This window comes from Cynoglossus semilaevis, chromosome 8, assembly GCF_000523025.1.
Source record: "Cynoglossus semilaevis isolate Cse_v1.0 chromosome 8, Cse_v1.0, whole genome shotgun sequence".
Taxonomy (NCBI): Eukaryota; Metazoa; Chordata; class Actinopteri; order Pleuronectiformes; family Cynoglossidae; genus Cynoglossus; species Cynoglossus semilaevis.
The window spans coordinates 5,240,252-5,260,472 of NC_024314.1; the positions used below are offsets into that span (position 1 = coordinate 5,240,252).

General features: G+C 37.8%; 5 protein-coding genes across 9 annotated transcripts in view; 4 read left to right on the plus strand and 1 right to left on the minus strand.

Moving 5' to 3' along the window:
- chlsn (cholesin) overlaps positions 1–2,646 on the plus strand; it is a 10,732-nt gene extending 8,086 nt beyond the window's left edge. For all 4 annotated transcript variants that reach the window (XM_008314213.2, XM_017034089.2, XM_008314212.3 and 1 more), the window contains exons 4-6: positions 1,063–1,283; positions 1,489–1,570; positions 1,965–2,646. In XM_008314213.2, the coding sequence (XP_008312435.1) occupies positions 1,063–1,283; positions 1,489–1,570; positions 1,965–2,144 (483 nt within the window). In that variant the 3' untranslated portion in view covers positions 2,145–2,646. The remainder of the gene's footprint in view (positions 1–1,062; positions 1,284–1,488; positions 1,571–1,964) is intronic.
- On the minus strand, positions 2,501–5,165 carry gnptg (N-acetylglucosamine-1-phosphate transferase subunit gamma). The gene is made up of 11 exons (XM_008314208.3): positions 5,030–5,165; positions 4,854–4,908; positions 4,710–4,777; positions 4,566–4,620; positions 4,250–4,333; positions 4,075–4,168; positions 3,681–3,795; positions 3,513–3,595; positions 3,296–3,427; positions 3,135–3,216; positions 2,501–3,047 (listed from the first exon to the last, which is right to left on the minus strand). The coding sequence occupies exons 1-11, from the start codon at positions 5,091–5,093 to the stop codon at positions 2,983–2,985; spliced, it is 897 nt and encodes a 298-aa protein (XP_008312430.1). The 5' UTR covers positions 5,094–5,165; the 3' UTR covers positions 2,501–2,982.
- Positions 5,166–5,380: 215 nt separating this feature from the next.
- On the plus strand, positions 5,381–7,640 carry tsr3 (TSR3 ribosome maturation factor). The gene is made up of 6 exons (XM_008314214.3): positions 5,381–5,724; positions 5,941–6,151; positions 6,326–6,519; positions 6,606–6,773; positions 7,211–7,265; positions 7,463–7,640. The coding sequence occupies exons 1-6, from the start codon at positions 5,604–5,606 to the stop codon at positions 7,608–7,610; spliced, it is 897 nt and encodes a 298-aa protein (XP_008312436.1). The 5' UTR covers positions 5,381–5,603; the 3' UTR covers positions 7,611–7,640.
- An 842-nt stretch (positions 7,641–8,482) lies between these two features.
- pdpk1b (3-phosphoinositide dependent protein kinase 1b) lies at positions 8,483–16,894 on the plus strand. Its single transcript, XM_008314215.3, has 14 exons — positions 8,483–8,638; positions 10,242–10,532; positions 10,723–10,765; positions 10,867–11,004; positions 11,116–11,260; positions 11,341–11,438; positions 11,533–11,608; positions 11,721–11,789; positions 12,335–12,431; positions 12,519–12,692; positions 12,794–13,011; positions 13,198–13,255; positions 14,304–14,456; positions 14,568–16,894. Exons 1-14 carry the CDS (start codon positions 8,615–8,617, stop codon positions 14,679–14,681), a joined length of 1,698 nt encoding a protein of 565 aa, XP_008312437.1. The 5' UTR covers positions 8,483–8,614; the 3' UTR covers positions 14,682–16,894.
- A 778-nt stretch (positions 16,895–17,672) lies between these two features.
- The window catches only part of kctd5b (potassium channel tetramerization domain containing 5b), a 14,667-nt gene continuing 12,118 nt past the window's right edge, over positions 17,673–20,221 (plus strand). The window contains exon 1 of one of the 2 annotated variants that reach the window (XM_008314231.3): positions 17,673–18,251. In XM_008314231.3, coding sequence (XP_008312453.2) covers positions 18,030–18,251 — 222 coding nt within the window. In that variant the 5' untranslated portion in view covers positions 17,673–18,029. The remainder of the gene's footprint in view (positions 18,252–20,221) is intronic. The other variant, XM_017034088.2, reaches the window with a different exon arrangement.

Genomic DNA, 20,221 nt, shown 5'->3' on the forward strand with positions numbered 1-20,221 from the left:
AGTATACATATGTGTGAGTTAGTGAGAGAGGGAGTGAAAAAAAGAGAAGTGTGTGTGAGAGAGAAAGAGAGAGTAAGCGTTAGCGAAAAAGAAAGATTAAGAGAGAGGGGGTGTGAGTGAGCGGTGGAAGGAATAAGAAATGGGTGAGGGAAAGGTAGAGAAGGAGAGGCAGGGGAGAGTGTATATGTGTGAGTGTGTGAGAAAAATCATAAAGTGAGCGGGAAAGAAAGGTGTGTGTATGAGAGAGAGGGAGAGAAGGAGGGAAAGAAGAGTAACAGACCAAATGTTTGACAGACAGTGGGAGAGGGAAGGAGACAGAATGCTGAACAGAGTGTGTGAGAGTGTGTGGGTGAGAGAGAAACAAAGAGTGTGTGTCAGAGAAAGAGAGAGAGAGAGTGATTTGCACTGTGAAAAAAGGTGTTTGAAAATACACTTCTACAGAAGCTGCACATCAGGATTCTTTTTTTAAACAGACACTCAGGCTATTTGTGTGTGTGTGTGTGTGTGTGTGTGTGTGTGTGCGTGCGTGTGCGTGCGTGTGTGTGTGTGTGTGTGATGACCTCACATATATGCCCTTTATATGCAGGAAACTGTTGTGCAGCAACACAACAGGAAGTGATCCAAACACTGAAGTGTGTTCAGATGTCATTTGTCTTGTCTTCCTTCTGTGGTGTTAAATTGACTGCAAAGACAAATCAAAGTGTTTAGGCTGAAGTTAAGTTTCTTCTCGGGTGAAAACTGAGACTGACAAAACATGTTTATGTTTTTATTTTGTGGATAATAAAAGGATTTGATTTACTGGTGAAGTCATTTAATGCTGTTTCTCTGCAAAAACAAACAATGTTTTAATGTATTTTAACTTGGTTACCACAAGAAAATGTAAAACATTACTGGTTTTAAAACACTAAAAATACTGTACTATTTTTCAGTCACTTGACTCTTTGAATCACTGCTAGTAGAAAAACACAATACTGTCAAGTTAGACAGTCAACAGTTTGTCAACACTGGACAAAGTAAAAGAGTTGATTTAAACATAACCTTTATTTTGATTTGATCTGTCAGAACTCAGTTCTGCCCGGGCGCCCAGCGGACACACGTGACTTAAAGGCACAAGAGGGGGAGGAGGATCTGACACCTGAGGAAAGGAGGGTTCTGGAGAGGAAGATGAAGAAGATCCTGAAAAAGGAGGAGAAGAAGAGACTGAAAGCTGAGGGAGAGACGTTGGAACGGACAGAAGTTGCTGGACCAACTGCATCCCAGCAGGCTTTGGATTATCTACAGTGGTGAGAGTGTAGATATACTACATCCCTTTAGCTAGCTGCTACCTACTATCACTTTGGCTAACCTTTAGCTGTTTCTCAGCCTACTTTGATGTACTCTTGCTTCTTTTGGCTGCTTAATGCCTTTTTGGTTTACTGTCATTTAAAAGTTTACTAAATTTGTGTTCCATTTCTTTATATTACTCACACGTGTTCTTGTGTTTTACAGCTGGTCTGAGCAGCGAGCGCAGTGGAAGTTCCAGAAGACGAGGCAGACGTGGTTACTACAGCACATGTTCGACCCTGAGAAGGTAAAAAAAAAAAAAAAAGAATCAGCAGTTTATTGTTCTAGACAGAGACATTGTGCTTAGCTTGAGTACAAACATCTAAGTTTCATCTTTGTGCTGTTAATTTTGGAAAGTTGCAGAAAGGGTTGTTTGCAGATTGGGTTTTCCAAATGTGTAACAAAAAAAAATCCTTTTAAGTTATATACATATTTTTAATATTTTTTTTAATATATATTTTATTTTTTTATTTTTTTATTGTTACATATTAGAAATGTAAGACTTATTAAGACATTGTAATTAATTTTACAGTACACACCATTCATACAGTTTTTAACATTGTCCTTTGTTCAATTCCTCTGTGTGGTTACTGACAAAAGATAAAACAAAACACGTTTTTACTATATAATTATACTTTCAGATTCCAGATAAAAAGTTCTCAGTGTTGTTATCGTACCTGGAGGGTCTACGTGGAGCAGCGAAGGACACTTCAGTGCAGAAGGCTTTAGCAGTGGTTGAGGAGTCAGGAGAAGCCCCGGATGACGCGCTCTTCCAGCAGAGGGCGCACAGAGCCAAAGAAGTCATCCAGTTGCTGTCATGACTCTGACTTCATTGTTACAGCAGAATCACATTTACAGACGGACTGATTTCAAATCTGTGGTATTAAAAAAAAACGGCTCTCCTTTTATGTTCAACGCTTTTGGCGGTTTTCTCCACAGAAGTTTTTTTATTCATTTTTTTGAATGAATTCTTCTTCTTTTATATTCATGTTATGTACATAATGTCTTAAAAACCAGAATTTATTCTGACCACATCTGTACTTAACAAATTTAAAGAGTGATTTTCAGATAACACAGACATAGTGACGATGGAGTTCAGTCCCAGGAATGTCTGCAGTCTGGACACGTTTGAACGTGTGAAAGCCTGTCGTCAGTGAGGACACCAGGGTCGGTTTTGTTTGGATAAATATTCCAGTTTCATGTTTATTGCAAAATAAATGTAAATAATGGATTTTACACATACATCCACAATTCAGTTCATCTAAACAGCAATTCATAAATTGACCTGTGTAGGAATTTATACATAAACTTGTCTCCATCATATTTGTCTGTTGTTGTTTTTTTTCAACCAAGGACAGGAGCTCCAGAAAGGACAGAAAGGGCTGTTGTATGAGTGCGCCTGTCTTCTGGCTCACAGCATTCAAAGTCTAGATTATTGACATTTTCCATAAACTGATCTAGGAATAAATTAATGCCATAATTCATTCATTAAACCATCCTTGTTTCCCAAAGATGTTGACCTTCATATGTACCTGGAGGAGAACAATAAAATGTTCCAGTTCATTTTTTCCACACTATCACACCAAATACACTCAAAGTACCTCTTTGAGTGACAGGAGTATTGTCCAGTACTGTCTCTGATCACTTCTTGAATATTTTTCACAACACATTGAGTCCAGTGTCTCCTTTTGGATGTGTCACCCTCGCTGTAGTTTTGACTTCACCTGTGATCCAAAGAAGAACAGACACCACTTCATAACATAACAGTTGAATGAAGATGGATTGGAGAAATAGTGGTGATCACGACTTACTGGATTTAGAATCAAAAGGAATGTTGTGTTGAGTAAGAAGCGCTCGCAGTCTCGCAATCTCTTCTGACTGCTTTTGTAGGTCCTGTTAAAATATGAAATGTAGTAAGCTACGTTTTTTAATACATTAAAAGAAGCACATTTTAATCTCGGTAAGCACATACCTCGTAACATTTTTGCAATGTGCTCGGTGGAACTGAACTGGCTACAACCTCTGGCTGCTTGATCACCCTCACCTTCTGGCTCTTTAACAGACTAGCTTCTTCAAATATGTCCCTCAAGAGATTGTTGTAGCCCTGAAACATTTTAATAAGGCCTTGTTATAACATAATTAGATGAATATTTGCTACTATTTATAAAAAAATTATTAGAAATGCTTACCTGCTCAGTTAGCAGCCCCTCATAACGAGCCTGCTCTGCTTCATCCCATTCCTCCTGTAGCTTTTCAGTCAGTGTTGGGTAGACTTAAAAAAGAGGTATGCAAATATTGAAAGTACAAAAATGGACTCAGCCCCTGGTTTGTGCAGTGAGATTGTTCTTTGTTCTCACCTAGGAGAGAATGTGGATGGCAGACGAGTGGACTCTCAAAAGTGAGCGAGTACAAACAGGTGCTAGGTTCTGAGACTTGAGTCAGTTTGCTGCTTTCACCACAAACCAAAAGCACCTGGAGATGTATGACAATGAACAAGTTAGACAAGAGATTAAAATGCCTCTGTACAGGTTAAAAGAACTTCCTTCTAACTCTGTGTTGTTTTTTCGGAAAGGTGTTAATATATAATTTAAAAAACAGCCAGATCTTGCATTTAGATAAAATATCTGCATTACTCCTGGTTGTGTCCCCTTTTACATGTCTGCCAAACTTCACAATAGCCACTAATTTAAAGAAATTTAAATGCCTTTTATTTTTTTGTGAAAATTGCCAGAATTATTCTACCACACTGACCTTTGTCTCTCTGTTTTTGACTCCACATGTGTCTCCATCTCTCATCCACATTCCGGTGAAAGTATTGTTTGCTATTTCCCATTCCTGCCAAATCCTTTTTAAGGAGAACAAAGTGTTTTTTGAGGCCACACACGACTGGTTCTCTTATATTTACAACTGACGGCAGAGAACTTACCCCAGAATCCCATTGTAGGCATTCCACCTAAATGACTGTTCATGCTGAGTGATGTTGTGAAATGGACAAAATTCATATTTGTACCTGGAAATTTAGGCAAGTTCATGCAACAATTACACATCAGCCTTCTAAATATGTCATATCATAGAAACATTAAAGCTATGTTCATGGGATATATGTGAACCTTCCTACACCAACTACAGCTGAACACACCTTTACCATTGTAATATTATTACCAAGGCCTTCTATTCTTGCAGCATATTTTTATTTGTGACTCACTTTTTAGAAAAGAAACACCGATGTAAGCAATACTCACATTGACTCTATGAGAGTGAAGCACTTTCCCGCAAGCGAATGAAGATGCTCTGGACCTGAATGACAACATTGGTGTAATTTAGGGACAAATCTGTGATTGATCTGAATAAACCTCTTTCCCATTTTCCCCAATAACTAAATTCACCAGAAACTGAAGATGGGTTAACTTTGGGCTGCAGTCTGTTTCCTGGAGAGAGAATATGATTGTTTAACCTGCACACAGAGAACCTCAGTCAGCCATGAATGTATACATAAAGTGTGGGGGAAAAAACGTGGTTTGCCTATTTACCCAAACGTATTTGGCTCCTCGACTATTTTCATTTTACCAGCATATGCATAGTAAACTGTGTAGAAAACAAGCAGGTTAATGAAAACACAAAGGCTGCTGAAGAACATAGAGCGGTACATTGATATTGTCAAACTGATATAAAAGTTATGTTATGGATTAAACATAAAAGTACTTACTTGAGAACGACACAAAGACCGTTAGTCTTATTAATGTTGACTGTCTTAAACACATGAGGTTCATTGCTTCTTAATAACTAAAACCCGTCGACACTTCCGGTATAATAAGTATGATCATGTGACAAATCACGTGCTCGAATTAGAGCATGCGCGTTCGGCCTTGAAGCGCTCTGACGCACTGTCCACGCTGGGCCAGAGTAAAAGCAACGAAACGTTTGTTTTGGGTTGATACAAGTTTTAGGAAGTAAAGTAAGAAGTGTTAATAGTCACAGAACACACCAGAAGACAGACAGCCAGACATGACTGGCAGCAGTCTTCATAGGAGCGGCAACTACAACAAGGACAGAAACGTTTGTTTTGGGTTAATACAAGTTTTAGGAAGTAAAGTAAGAATGTGACAGAGAATATAGTCTTAATGTTTATACAATTTAAAAGTTAATCGGTGGCAAATATTTAATGCGAGATATTTAAGACGAACTCGCAGCTAAATAGCTAACTGGCTAAAGTCTGCACATAAACACTGGCTTTTTGCTCTTGATTTTACAACTTTTATTGTTTATTCCTTATTTACAAAATGGGGAAAAAGAAACCAGCTAAGTTTTCCCGCACGGAGAACAAGGGCAAAGACAAGAGACATAAAATGAAAGGGAAATCCTTGGAGGCTTTTACAGAGGAAATGCATACTGCTTTTGAAGGTAATGGGATGTCGAATGTTATCTTAACTACACGTAAAGTATATGTCGAAGAAGTTGGGAAGGTGTCTTTAAATGTGCTAATAAGCTAAGTTTACAGAAAATTGGTTGATCACTTGTTCAATCAAAACACAACAGGGCAACATGTTGGCATCTTGAGATATTGTTTATAGACACATCAGTGATTTTTTTTGTGTTCTGCCCCTTCGTAATTTTCAGCAAGCCTTCATTTGGAGGAAGGAGCAGAGGCCAATCCGGTGAAACTGCCATGTCCACTTGCCATGTGGGAGTTGGGTCACTGTGATCCCAAACGTTGCACTGGAAGAAAGTTGGTCCGCAAAGGCTTTGTGCGCAACTTGCGTCTCAATCAGAGGTTTAACGGACTCATACTGAGCCCAATGGGTACAAAATATGTTTCACCAGCTGACAGGTACAGTATGTTACACCTCCTGTATTATCACACAGAGTACTATAACTGTTTAAATGCATCCATACATATACATGCATGCAAGAAAATCCAACAGCAAGTCTTTTTTTCATTAATACATTTTAGGTTCAAATGACTCTGCTTGTAATGTAAAATATTTTTGCCCTTTATTCTAAGAGAAATTGTGGCTCAGTGTGGATTAGCAGTCATTGACTGTTCCTGGGCCAAACTGGAGGAGACGCCATTTAATAAGATGATTGGAGCTCATCCCAGGTTGCTGCCATACCTTGTCGCTGCAAACCCTGTTAACTATGGCAAACCTTGCAAGTTATCATGTGTTGAGGCTTTTGCTGCTACATTCTGCATCGTAGGTAAGAGAAGCTTTGCTTCATAAAGATAGGTGTACTTGTTCAATTTTGTATCCAGGTATGCAGGTGACTGTGACACTTTTCTTTAGGTTTTGAAGAACTGGCTGTGCTCTTATTGAAGAAATTTAAGTGGGGCACAGTGTTCATGGACCTTAATAAAACCCTGCTGGAGCGGTATGCAGCATGCAAGTCAGAAGAGGATCTGCTCTCTGTAGAGAAGGACTTTCTTACGTCCAAACCCGAGGAAGAGGAATTTGGTAAAATCAGGTTATCAAGATTTTAGTCACAAAAACAGAAACATATTAAACTGGCAGACAAAATTCCACATCCCTTTTGAAACTTACCACGTTAATTTAAACACGATATATCTTTGTCCTTTGTATTGCTGCCACCTACTGGATTTATTTTCTGCAAATATTTGCAAGTTTTTCCATTATTTTTAAGCATTTTGTTAGACAATTCTAACATACACTACACTACGTACACTTAAAATTAATGTAAATATATTTCTAACTTTAATTTTCTGACTTTAGTCCAATGATATTTTGAAGTTTTGTAACATCTCCAAAACATGTTTGAACAACCCAGATTCGAGAATACTGATTTGTTTCCTTTATTTAATGGAAAATTGCTCCACACAGATGTACGTAATGATTTTTATAATCATTGCAATCTTATCTATCTTTGTTCACAGATCCTTTTGATCTTGATTCAGGAGTAGAATGTAGAAATCTAAACAGACATCAGTGGTAAGTATTCAGTGCTCCTTGGGTTAATTTTGGTTATGTGTTGTCTATTTTACTAGTAACACAGTTTGTTCTATAAATCTTTAGAATGTTACTTTTACTACTAAATGTAAATCAGTTAGCTACCATCATAATGTTTACGCAAGTCTGATTACAAAAGACTAAATCAAATAGCATCCGTCTGTTTTCTCTCTGTTTAGTTTACCTGATGATGATGACGATTTGAGTGAAGAAGATGAATCAGAAGATGAACAAACTGACGATGAAGCAGAAGTTGAGAAGACAGAAAAAAGCGAGTTGAGAGCCGATTCACATTGTGCTGATGTAGAAGAGACTGAATCGAAATAATGATCACAATAAAGCTCATTTTAACAATCATCCTCCTCAAGTACTGAAAAATGTACTGAGTGAATTACGATTTTTACACAAAGTTCTTTATAAAGTTTTATCAATATTGTAAAATTTCATGAAATCTCATACGGGATAAAAACTTGATTTGTGTTTATTTTAAAATAATTAAAATAGTATTTAATGAAAAAGTTCAATGACAATGATTTCTTGTTTTTTTAACTAAAAATATTTTAATTCATAATTTTAAGAAGGGTTAGCAACTGCCTTCAAGTTTAGAAGATTAGATGATTTTAAGAAATATTATTTATTAGGTATAATAAATTGTATAATAAATTCCGATTTCAAAGTCAGAACTTCTGACTTCAAGGTCAGTAAGTATTTTTATGAAGACTTTATTTTGATTTAATGTTTTTCCCTTTAAAAAACTTCTCTTTAAATAATCTTAAACCTCTGGGCATACTTGGAATTCTCTAATTCAAGAATCAACCAGAATCCTGACTAAAAATTCCTAAAGCTGTAAGAGGTCCTTTTCCCTGCTGTATTAAGTAATTATGACACCACCACCCCTAAAAAACCCAACAATTAATTTATTTAAAATGAAATAAGTTAGAATTTTAGGATTAAACTCGAGACAAATGTCTTCAAGGTCATGAAGTATATACTCTTAGCATTTTTAATATAGAGTTTCCTGAAATATTTTTAAAAATTAGAATTAAATGTTCACATTCCGCAAACAAATACATTTTGTAATTAAGTCGTGGCTTTCACTACAATCTCGCTTTGGCATTGAAAGCCAGAATTATGACTTAAAATTCAGAATTTGGTGAAAAAGTTAGTGTTAATGTGGATTGGGGGGCGGACACAGCGGGACTCTCCTCTGCTGTCCTGCGTTCACATTGTTGTGGAACGACGTCACAGCTCGAAAATGAAGGCGCAGAGGCAGCCATTACTGGAGCTTGTCTAATTATTTTACTCCAAATAAATACTAGAGGAAAACTCCCATGGCAAGAGCTACAAGTCAGTTGGTGAGTGTTACAACTTTGAAACGAACCCCGATTCGAAGCCGGTGCTGAAAACGTCCAGTCCGGCGGCTCTTTGACAACAAATAGTTGGGCAGCTGGGCCTTGAGCCGAACAGCCGCAAACGGTGGCTCTTACGTTAGCAGCCTTAGCAGGCGACTGCTAATGTTTGCTAATAACACTGAGCGTTTGAGACGGTATTTCAGTTTGTTGGGTTGTTACTTTTAGCTAATAAGGCAAGAAAATACTTAAAGCATCTCAGCTACACTTTCTGGTACTTTTATGTAACAGTTTATACAATAAATGTAGTTATTATTTATGTAATGGTCAAGGTTAGCTCTACAGCTTCGCGCTTTTGGACGAGGGTAATGCTACCTGCTAATGCTCCACCTCTGCTTCGCGTTTTAAGGTTAACACTTCTGTAGATCGAATGTCAACGCGTTATTTCCATAATTCTAACATTTGCGATCTACACGCTGACTTCGCGAAGCTTGCATTTCATCATACGTATGCGTGGTTATGTCCACATTTCATAGGATGCTAATGTTAGCACAATTGCCTGGCAGTTAGCGTTAAGTTTGTAAGTGTCTGTCAGCGATCGCCCGGCTTTATTTGACAAGCAGCAGGAGCTAACGTTAGCCTGCTAAGGGACTTTCGTTAGCATACGAAAAGTTGATACACACAGGCCTCTTGTAACCGAAGTGCCAGTGCATAGATTTATATCAGACTGCTTTTTTTCTGTCCACAATAATATGGTTAACCCTTAGCAGTTAATCAGAAAATATCTACACAGCCAGTTATCAAGCCATTAAGTAAAACCACGGATAAGACTGCTAAATTGGCCACACCTTGGTTTTGAATGAGTAGACGCTAGGCCAAGTGAAGTAACTAGCAATAACCAAACCATAAAACAAATAAAACTGCCTCGGACGTTTAACAGACCTGCCATGTGTTTTAAATGTACAACTGACTGCGTAGCCGAACAAATCTGCAGCCGCCCATGGGGAGGTGTTGTATGTCGTGTTACAGTTAGAGAGAAATTATTAGTCACATTTCCAATTATTTTTATCCAGCATTTCAAGAACTGGAGTGAGAAGTAGTTAAAGGAGCTTGTTATGCTAAAAAGAAAACTGACAGAGGTAAAATACAATAATACAGTTTCAAGTATTATTGAAAGAAGACTTGAAAGAACTCATTAATGTATGTGGCATGAAATCATTGCAAAAATTAAAATGACAGGTTGCCCTTGTTTTGAAAAGAAAAAGAGATGCTTATATCCCAAAGAACACAATCCCACCTCTGTGGAAAAGTTTTGATGCATCTGGAATTGAAAAAATCTCATATAGCTAGGAAGCTTTATGAGATTTTGATAAGCTTATTGAATGCCATTGCTGAGAACCACCTGAAAATATTTTTTAAATGTTGACTAATAATGTTGTAGAGTTCAATTTTTATGCGAATACACTTCTTTTGTTTACTACTTTATTTTGTTCTTTCCCTTTTATTGGGCAGTCAGTGCAGTTTTTTTATTATTATTTTATTTTGAACAAGCACTATTACAGCATCACACTGACAGTTATTTTCTCAATCCTTCCTTTTCGGGTTTCAGTATGATGTTGTGCCTATTCAGCCCAGTGTTGTCATCTGTTCCTGCTCGCATCCATCAATGGTAAGAAACCACCCTGACTCCTGCTCGCCACTTGCTATCCCAGGCGCAAGCAGTAGCCACTGTCCCACCATGGAGGGATCAGCCTCGGAGGCACGTGCTGTAGGAACGTCTGCCAGCAGTCAGGTCACTGACCTCCGTGCGCAGCCAGCTGTGCAGACCCCACAGCCACGAAAGAAGAAGCCAGAGGACTTCAAATTTGGCAAGATACTGGGAGAAGGCTCCTTCTCCACGGTGTGTTTTTCACATTCCACTGCAGTTTCTGAATTATACTTGGGTAGATGTTTGTACATGTTAACATTCTTTTATTAATGTACTGGCATGAGTCATCCAAAGTTAATTTGAAGTGATATAACAAAACAGGGCCTAGGTGATTCTAGAGCTGCTGAGACTGACAAGATGTTTGTCTTATCTCAATTGTTAGGTTGTCCTAGCCAGAGAGCAGGTAACAGGGAAAGAATATGCAAGTAAGTAATGACACAAAATGTTTTGGTTAATTTAGCAACGTTTATCAAGATTAAACGAATACTTGTCTTATCATTTAGTAATATATATTTTTTTTATCTAGTTAAGATTTTAGAGAAGCGCCATATTATGAAGGAGAACAAAACCCAGTACGTGAAAAGAGAAAGAGATTTGATGTCAAATCTTGATCACCCATTTTTCGTCAAACTCTACTTCACATTTCAAGATGATGAGAAGTTGTGTATCCTTTTGACAAGTGCCATTCATAGATCTAAGTTGTATGTGTTTTAATTTTTTCTGGTCTTCAGTTTCTTCTTAATGAACACAATTTCCCTTGACTAGCTGTTTTTAGATTTTGGTCTCAGCTATGCCAAGAATGGAGAGCTCCTAAAATACATCCGCAAAATAGGTTCGTTTGATGAAACCTGTACCAGATTCTACTCGGCTGAAATAGTTTGTGCTCTAGAATATTTGCACAATAAGGGGATAATACACCGGTAAGGCTTTAGTTTTAGTTGCTGATTTATTTCCATTTCTTTTACTGTTTTTGTCATAACACCTAACTGGTTCATTGCAGAGATCTGAAACCAGAGAATATTCTTCTTAGTGAAGAAATGCACATCCAAATAACAGATTTTGGGACAGCAAAACAGTTATCTTCAGACAGTAAACAAGGTGAGGGCAGACATTCCTTTGTTTTAATTGTGAATCCTCTGATCACACAAATGTCTTTGTGTTTTATATATTTTTTATTTGTACTGTTTTGCAGCAAGGGCAAACTCCTTTGTTGGGACAGCACAGTATGTGTCTCCTGAGCTGCTAACTGAAAAATCAGCCTGCAAAAGGTATCTTAGATTTTTCTCATCTTGCAATACATATCATAATTTCTGTTCCATCCCTTTTTTTCCCTGCATAAAACAAAATTATAATTTATTTAATTTATTTTTCCTCCATTAGTTCTGACCTCTGGGCTTTGGGATGTATTATCTATCAGCTGGTGGCTGGTTTACCACCATTCAGAGCTGGGTAAGTATTAATAGTATTCAAATCACTTTTCCAGAAAAAAAAACTTAATACCTTTTGCTACTGAGACCAGCAATATTTTGGATAAGAAAAGCACACCATGACAGGCATGTCTCAGCCCGCAGTATTGCAGCAAAACAGGCTGAGGTGAAGGTGCTTTAGTTGGATATCCCTAGTCGATTGGGTGTTGGCCAATTACACCTCTGACCATATTCCAACAAAAGTTTTTTTTTAACTCTTTCTCATTAGTTATCCACATCATGCACAGTACTCTTGTCAAACATAGTCTTAAATACCTGTCTTCTTAAGAGCTGCTCCTGACTCCCCACCAACACCCACTTCCTCATTGGCTTTTAACATTATTGAGTATCATTAATGCCAACTACAGAGTTGTTTACACTGGTAGACACTCCCACCCAAGACTCAATCCCTTGCAAAGACAAGAAGTTTGATCATTTACACAATCTTTTCCTATGTCCCAAAAATAGTATCAGAAGATTCCTGATACTCTTTGTAATATTAATTTCCTCTGTGTTTGTCATTTGTAGAAATGAGTATCTTATATTCCAAAAGATAATCAAGTTGGAGTATGAATTCCCAGAGAAATTTTTTCCCAAAGCAAAGGATCTTGTAAAACAGCTTTTGGTGAGTGATTAATATTCATTACAGATATCAGAGATGTTAATGTTTTACATGGTAGGGCATGTATCTCACATTTCTCTCCCCCTTCAGTCTCTTGACCCTTCCAAGCGGATCGGCTGTGAAGAGATGGGGGGTTATGACCCTTTGAAGCAGCATCCTTTTTTTGAAACTATCTCCTGGAGCAATCTGCACCTACAGACGCCTCCCAAGCTCACCCCGTACCTGCCAGCCATGTCTGAGGATGATGAGGACTGCTATGGGAATGTAAGCTGTAATGTAGCTAATGTCAAAAATAATCTTGGATTTTTTCCTGCAATGCAATTTCTTACATGTCTTACTTCATTCTTGTCTGTTTCCAACTTTAGTACGATGATCTCCTGAGCCAGTTCAGCAACATGCAGGTGGCACAATCCACCTCGTCACATTCGTTGTCGCCACATGAATCTACGCCGCCCCAGAGGTCCAGCAGCAACATTGAACAGTACATCCACGACTTGGACAACAACTCTTTTGAGCTAGACCTCCAGTTCACTGAAGAGGAGAAACGGCTGTTGCTGGACAAACAAACCACTGGAAACCCCTGGTAAAACCCAGCTTTCCATATTTAAATCATGTGTTAGTTTATAAGACTATGCTGTATATTTAGAATTTAATACATTTCAAGTTAATTAGTGTAGCAAGAATTAATTGGATTTCCTTCCAGATTTCCAGAAACTAGACTGTAAAAAAAATAGCCTGTCAATAATCCAGTTCTGTTTGTTTTATGCAGGCACCAGTTTGTTGAAAATAATTTAATCCTAAAAATGGGACCAGTGGATAAACGAAAGGTGAGTGAAATGATAGTCTAGAACACACGTGAGGCCATATCTGGCCTGCAGTGTAATTATATTTGGCCCATAAGATCATATTAAATGTATACTGAAGTTGGCCTGCAAGTACTTAGCCCCATATAATGCCAGGATTTGTAGTATTAGTGGTGTATGTGCTCTTATAGCACATACATTTTGTTTTGTTTTTTGTTGTTTTTGGCCTGTGAAAAAAATATTTACATTAAAAAGGAACTCGAGAGGCTACAGATGAAAAGACATAAGAAATAAATACCACTGTGTTTTATTTCAAATTTAATTTCTCATGTGTTTTTAATATTAGGCTTTGGTTGTTTTATGTTTAGTGTTTACGCAAAAGTTTGTTTCCATATGAAATAATTCTACATTACATATCTCGAGAGAAGGGAAAACATTCACAATTACCGTAAAATTTTAAATAAATATTACGTTTGGCCCATGACTTCATCCCAGTCTTTAATTTTGGCCCACTGTGAATTTGAGTTTGACAACCCTGGTCTAGAAGTATTTGTTTTATCTGTCATTGTAAAAAGAAATTATCTAAACTAAATCCATTGGCTCTCTGAATAAATGTGAATTTTTTTGTGTCATATGTTGATTGGTTGTTTGAGCTTGTATGATAAGCGATAAGTCTGTTTTCATGTTTTCATTCCAATATAGCAACTGTCCTTATTGTATCTGCGAGTACCGCAGTCTATCAGTGACATAAAAGAAAAACTTTTAGGTTTAACAAGTAAATTAGTCATTCAATGCAAATTGACCTATTTTTTAAAATGCTTTAACTCTTATTTGCATTTTGTAGCTTAAGATGAGTTTGATAGTCAAGGCCTAGATCTTTACAATTTTACTTGTTAATGGTGCTGCTTCACTTTCCTGCAGCTCTTTAGTGAGTGAGTGAGCTCATCGTACCAGCATATAGGAAATAAAAGGGGATTCCCAGTCTCTGTAAAAAAAAAAAAAAAATCCTACCGGCCCAACAACCCCCTCTGTTGGTGAACTAATGTTAGAACTTTGTTGCATTCCGATGCAGGGTCTGTTTGCTCGGCGGAGACAGCTGCTTCTTACTGAAGGACCACACCTGTACTATGTGGATCCTGTAAACAAGGTCCTGAAAGGGGAGATTCCATGGTCCTCACAGCTACGCCCTGAGGCCAAGAACTTTAAAACGTTCTTTGTTCACACGGTAATTCACTTTTTTCTTTTTTCTAACAATATCTAGTTCCTGGCCTGCTTCAAAGAACTTTTCACTCCTGTTGTTAATTTTGTGTCATTTCTTTTGTTTGAATATTTGCAGCCTAACCGAACATACTATCTGATGGACCCCAGTGGAAACGCTGACAGATGGTGCAAGAAGATCCAGGAAGTGTGGAGAAAGATCTATCAAAGGCAGCAAAACCCTGGCCTATAGGAGTACATATCCTCCTGCGGCCGCTCCCCCTTAGCTCTGAGGCCAATCACTGAGCAGGGTAACACCCTCTTTAGTGCCCTCATCGCCGCAGTATAAACAAACTCTTAGAGACGCTGGCATCTAGACCTTGTTTGTTTTCCTGAGTAGAACCATGGGGAAAAATACAACTTTTGGATTCAGGGTTTGCTTTGCTTGTTCTTTGTGCTCTCTGTGAGGCTTCTATTGCTTTTTTTCCCCATGTGTGGATGATGAGACTGCCACCATGCTCATCTGCTTTTTGTACAGTCTGCAGGAGGAATAAGAAGGGCAAGTGTGTCCTGTAGTAGGGACACAGGCTTGGATACTGCTAGGACTATCTCTCAAATGCAAGGACTGGTTTCCTGCTTCATTGATACCATGACACAAATTTAGCTTTCATGAACCATAGCCTATCCTGTTATCTTAAGTAAATCATATCCTAATCTTACATCGTACATGCAAGCTATAAACATGACCCACTTCCAGTGCACAGACTTCATTGATGTCATTCTGTAAGCTGATAAAGTCTCACACCTCCCAAAATTCAAATCCTGTATCTTTTTTCTTTTGTCATTATTTTTGACATTTGTTTTGTGTAGTTTTATTTTTGTCTCTTGGTACTTGCTTTTTGCAGTCCTGTTCAGGTCTCAGAGCAGGGTACTGGTCTGCAGTGAGACTGGGAGTCTTCATACAAGTGTGAGCCTTCCATAGCTAGACAAGTATTGCTTATAAGGGGATTGGTAAACATGCCACTAGTCTGTACTTTCTAATCATTAATTGCTTATCTTTCCTGCATGGCCACTTTCGTAGATCAGCCTTGTCTGCTTCTCCCTACCAGGGCACTGGAGTTATAGTTTATTCAACTTTTGTTAACGTGGGTATTTTTGTCTGCAATAGCAACCATCACTATTGTTATTATTGGACGATTTGGCTGTCTGTACCATTCACTGGCTATTTCATTGTGGTGTGAATTTTTCAATTGCTTACTTTTTGTAATGAGATAGTCATATTTTCTTCAGTTTGTTAAGAAACGAAAAAAACAATTCTTAATTGCTGACCACCCCATGCTGAACAGGAAACATAAAATCTCTCATCAAAAGAACAATGTAGACATACTATCATTCACTGAAGCAATCACAGTAGAGCTGTTGTCCCCAGTGGCAGAACCGCCTCACTGGGCTCATTTGTCCGGCCCTTTTTTTTTTTTTTTTTTTTTTAACCCCATCCCGGCATTTGGCCCAACAGAAATGAAAAGGATTCATTTAACTTGTACTCTTGTTTTAGCAATATGTATCATCATCATGCTTTTAATTTTGACACAATACCTTAAGGTCTACCCCACGGACCTCTTTCTTCAGCTGAGTCTGTGTGCAGTGTGACTGGAGTATAGGTGAATAAGACTCTCAGGCCTTGGGGCCTGGGTGGGGCTGGATGTGGTAGGATGTCAGTGAAAGGATATCCATCTGATCCAAATAACCAACAAAATTGCTGTATCTGTCTATAAAGTCGTGAAAGCACTAGAGAAGTGTTTTCCTCTTGTTAGAAAATCTGTTTGAATCAAGTTGTTGGCAGTCGGTTACATTGTGTATGGAACACTCTACCTGGCTTGTAACTGACTAGAACTGTGATGTACAGATGATGTATTATTAAAATCTGAAGCAAGTAATGCAATGATATTAGGATACAGTTTTTGTATTTTTATTCTTGTATAAGGTTATTTGATGGCTATTGTTTAGCCTCTAGTTCATTCTGTGTTATTTAAATTCTAATATATGAATCATATTTGGATTGAAGTCATGTTCAGGGGCCATGTTGTGTATGTTTTGAGATGTAAAGCCTTTGAATGTGAATAATTATTGTAAACTATAATATTTTACAGCTTTTTTTCTTACTATATCATACATTTTCTATTTGCTCAGTGATTTAATCATATTCTGATAATTTAATGAATCCGTTCATTCTCTCTCTGATTATATGTGCGCTAGGTCAGTAGATGTTGAATGATGACATTTTCCACTTAAATGCTTGGTAGTCCAGTAATTAAAGCATGTAGGGATTTAGGCATTCAAATAAAAGCCATGTGTCCTGTCTTCTGTTACCAACCACAGTCATGACACAGTGAAAGCAGCAGCATTCATTGGCAATGGCACCTCACGTTTTTTGCAGCATGTAAATAAAGTACCGGCCCGTTAAAAGTGTCTGTTTGTTTGTCGTGGAATCAATTTTTTTAAACACGAACAGTTTTCTCTTCACGAGTCTGACATGGGCTTAGGGGTCGTAAATATATATTTATATATAAGTATATCTCCAGTCTCCTATTTAAAAAAACTTAAAAACAAAGCTCCTAGTTGGAAAAAATATGCAGTTATTCTTGTTGGTTAAATACTTCATAAGCTTATGTGTTGCAACTACCATTGAAGTATATTTAGAAATAAAGGTAATACTGCCAGAGCTGTGCTAAAGTATTTCAAGCCATCCATTGGGCTAAAAAAAAAAAAAATCCATACAAAAACTCATACAAGTTCAGAAAACTCAGGTACTGTATGTCCTCAATTCTTTAAAAAACTCAACTAAGAAAATTTGTGTCAAGTATGACCATGATGATGTTGAAGATTTTGACAAAAAAAAAAAAAGATACACACGTTTTACCTGCTGGCCTGTAACCATAGAGTGATGTTCATTTTAACCAGCTTTCAATGTGAAAACTGAATGAAGCAGAGAACATGGGGCAGCATCGAAAAGATACAGGCAATGTCTAAATGACATCACTCTGTCAGTTTATAATATCTTTAAAAGTTTAAATGTAGGTAAACTGTTGTGTTTTTGAATGTAACCAACTAGTTTATTGAGTTTTAAAACCTCATCTACTACTTTTCAGAAGATTATTTCTCTGCTTCTAAATCTCTGTATGTAATGTCCTAGATGCGAACTCTTACCGTTACTCAATGAAATACCGCTGCATGGGTGATTTTAAGAACAAAACCTGCTGCATTTATGAAGGTGTATAGGGGTTCATCATCCCAGCTTCAATATGGTTTAATGTACCATATATGAGAAGACTGAGCTCAAGTGTAACTTCGTTTTATAAATCTATAAATATGGGAGGTCCTCCTCCACCTCCTCCTTCCACTGGAATAAGTGATGTGCCTGTCAGTAGTAGTGGAGTCAGATGGTAGGAGTGGCTGAAGAGCTGGCAGTCTTGCTTTGCATGAATCTTCCAAGTTTATCGGCGGCTGCAGCAGCTCACATATTTCCTGTCAGCCGCGCAGACAGACGGATCCGGGAAAAGCAGAGGCTTGGGCGGAGGAGAAGGAGGAGAGACAGAGAGGGATGGCGGAGAATAGCTGCGAAACGAGCGGCTCCGCTGCCCGGAGATGCGTGGCCCATTTTCCCGCTGAGAGGAACCTTTCGGCCAGTGTCGGGGCGTCGAAGTGGATTCGACTGAACGTCGGTGGCACGTATTTTCTCACGACCAGACAAACGCTGTGCCGGGATCCCAAGTCATTTCTTTACAGACTGAGCCAAGCGGACCCCGAGCTCGACTCTGACAAGGTACTTGCTATGCTAACTAGCGCCGCACTTGTACTTAGTCCACCTTTTTATAAAATGTAACAGAACATGCTTTTACGTTGTCACTTTGCCATTAAGCAAACAGATGCAACGATGTCCTCTCTGTCCAATTTGTTTAATTACATGAGCACAGTTGCATTTACTTTTATATTTTAAAATTCGCAGTGTAACTCTTTTTTGTTGCTAGTTAGCTTTAGCTCCTCCGGGCTAACTAGATTCCGACAGTCAGCACATGACATTTGATCCGAGTCTGGCTCAGTATTTCTTACTCCACTCCAGTTCTTAGGTGTGTAAATAATAAAAAATGCCACGTCTCGGCGTTTCTTGAGTTTTTATTTTCGTGTGCAAACTTTAAGGAAAACACAACTATCTAAATAAGTGTACGGGCAATGATTGGGCCCCTTAGGAAAGTGGTTTTTTTTTTAGTTCTGGTATTGTTCTCAGAATTTTCAGAATAAAGCAAAACTTATTAAATAAAAGTAAAAAAACTGAATTCTATACAGAACATTCCAAGTAAAACATCAGAATTCGAATAAATAGGTCACAATGCATACTTACGTCTTAAAGTTATAGAAGATGAGTCATCCGTTGTAGAAAACTAGGTTGCTGGTTTTCACTTTAAACGTATCTTTTATGTGTGACAAAAACCTTAAAACATAATTTTGTGAGCTGTATTTTCCTATTCCTAACAGTTATTGTAAATACATGTCCTGCCTGTACTGAAAGTCTGAAAGTTTGACTGACCGAATACTGTAATATACTGTGTATTCAGAACTCCAAACATTCGAAATTGTAGTACATTTAATAATATTGAAACATCATCCCATGCAATGAGAAAATCTTTCAGTTTTGTTTGACTATTATTTGCCATAATCCAGCTCTGGCATGAAAAGCTATGTGGAATACTGACCTACTTTTCTTATAAAATAGATAATATTCAAAAACATTAAAAAAAAATCAACTGGGCTTTTGGTCCCAACTTTCATTTAATCCATAATAGCTCATATATGTATAACTAAACAGATGTAGTTAGTAGTACTTGTGCACCAACCTTTGTGCACTGATACCTCAGTTTTTGGCTTTACCACTAATTGCAGTGTTTACAAGCATTCTTCCTGTAATCAACCATGCAAGTAGCCTACACATATAAAAGTCTGTAATGCTCGATTCATTTATGTTTTCCCTCCCTCTTTTGTGGTTAACCTTTTTCTTGGCTCCGTTTGCTTCAGTTATTAGTCAGCCTCTGTACTGTCTACGTTGAGGCTCCCCTAATGAGTACGTAAGTCACTACCAAGTGAGGTACTGCTGACCACTGAAAGCTGGGGGATTGAATTTACTCATCTTCATGAATGGCCTCAATGTTCCAGAATCAGGCCTGGCTCTGTTTGTCCATCTGCCACTTTTAACAGCAGTGTGCTCACTTCAAGGTCCCCACCATTGTTAAAACCGGTTTATAATACACAGTGTAATGCACTCTGCTTCTAACTATTCATCCACTGCCAAAGTATGCATTATTTTCATGCACTTTAATATTTTAATCTTCACCGTTGAACCCCTTTATGCTAAGTTTTTCATGCACTTTAATATTTTAATATTCACCGTTGAACCCCTTTATGCTAAGTTGGAACCAGTGCTCATCCCATATTTTTATGCAAATATTTAATCTCTGAATAATCATTCAGCTCTGTTTTGTCTCTTTATCCTACCATGAGTTAACAGACCAGTCCATCTAAGCTCTCATCTTAAGTGTGCATCAGATCCTGGAGCAATTTTTTTTCAACTTTTTTTTTTTCAGCAGATGGATGTGATTATGACTAGTTCTATAAAGAAATTATTTGATATACTTATTATATTTTCCGCTTTCTTTACCCTAATACTGAAATCAATAATATTGCCATGTTATTTGCTGGACGACTCCTTCTCTGTAGTCCGGAGACCCGTCGACCAAGTTT

Coding starts and splice junctions, on each gene's coding strand:
- gnptg (XM_008314208.3), bottom strand. CDS start 5,093: ATGAACCTCATGTGTTTAAGACAGTCAACATTAATAAGACTAACGGTC. Junction 4,621..4,709: donor TAACCCATCTTCAGTTTCTG/GTGAATTTAGTT, acceptor GTTGTCATTCAG/GTCCAGAGCATCTTCATTCG. Junction 4,334..4,565: donor TTCACTCTCATAGAGTCAAT/GTGAGTATTGCT, acceptor CTAAATTTCCAG/GTACAAATATGAATTTTGTC.
- tsr3 (XM_008314214.3), top strand. CDS start 5,604: ATGGGGAAAAAGAAACCAGCTAAGTTTTCCCGCACGGAGAACAAGGGC. Junction 6,152..6,325: donor TATGTTTCACCAGCTGACAG/GTACAGTATGTT, acceptor CTTTATTCTAAG/AGAAATTGTGGCTCAGTGTG. Junction 6,520..6,605: donor TGCTACATTCTGCATCGTAG/GTAAGAGAAGCT, acceptor ACTTTTCTTTAG/GTTTTGAAGAACTGGCTGTG.
- pdpk1b (XM_008314215.3), top strand. CDS start 8,615: ATGGCAAGAGCTACAAGTCAGTTG. Junction 11,609..11,720: donor GAAAAATCAGCCTGCAAAAG/GTATCTTAGATT, acceptor TTCCTCCATTAG/TTCTGACCTCTGGGCTTTGG. Junction 11,790..12,334: donor TTACCACCATTCAGAGCTGG/GTAAGTATTAAT, acceptor TGTCATTTGTAG/AAATGAGTATCTTATATTCC.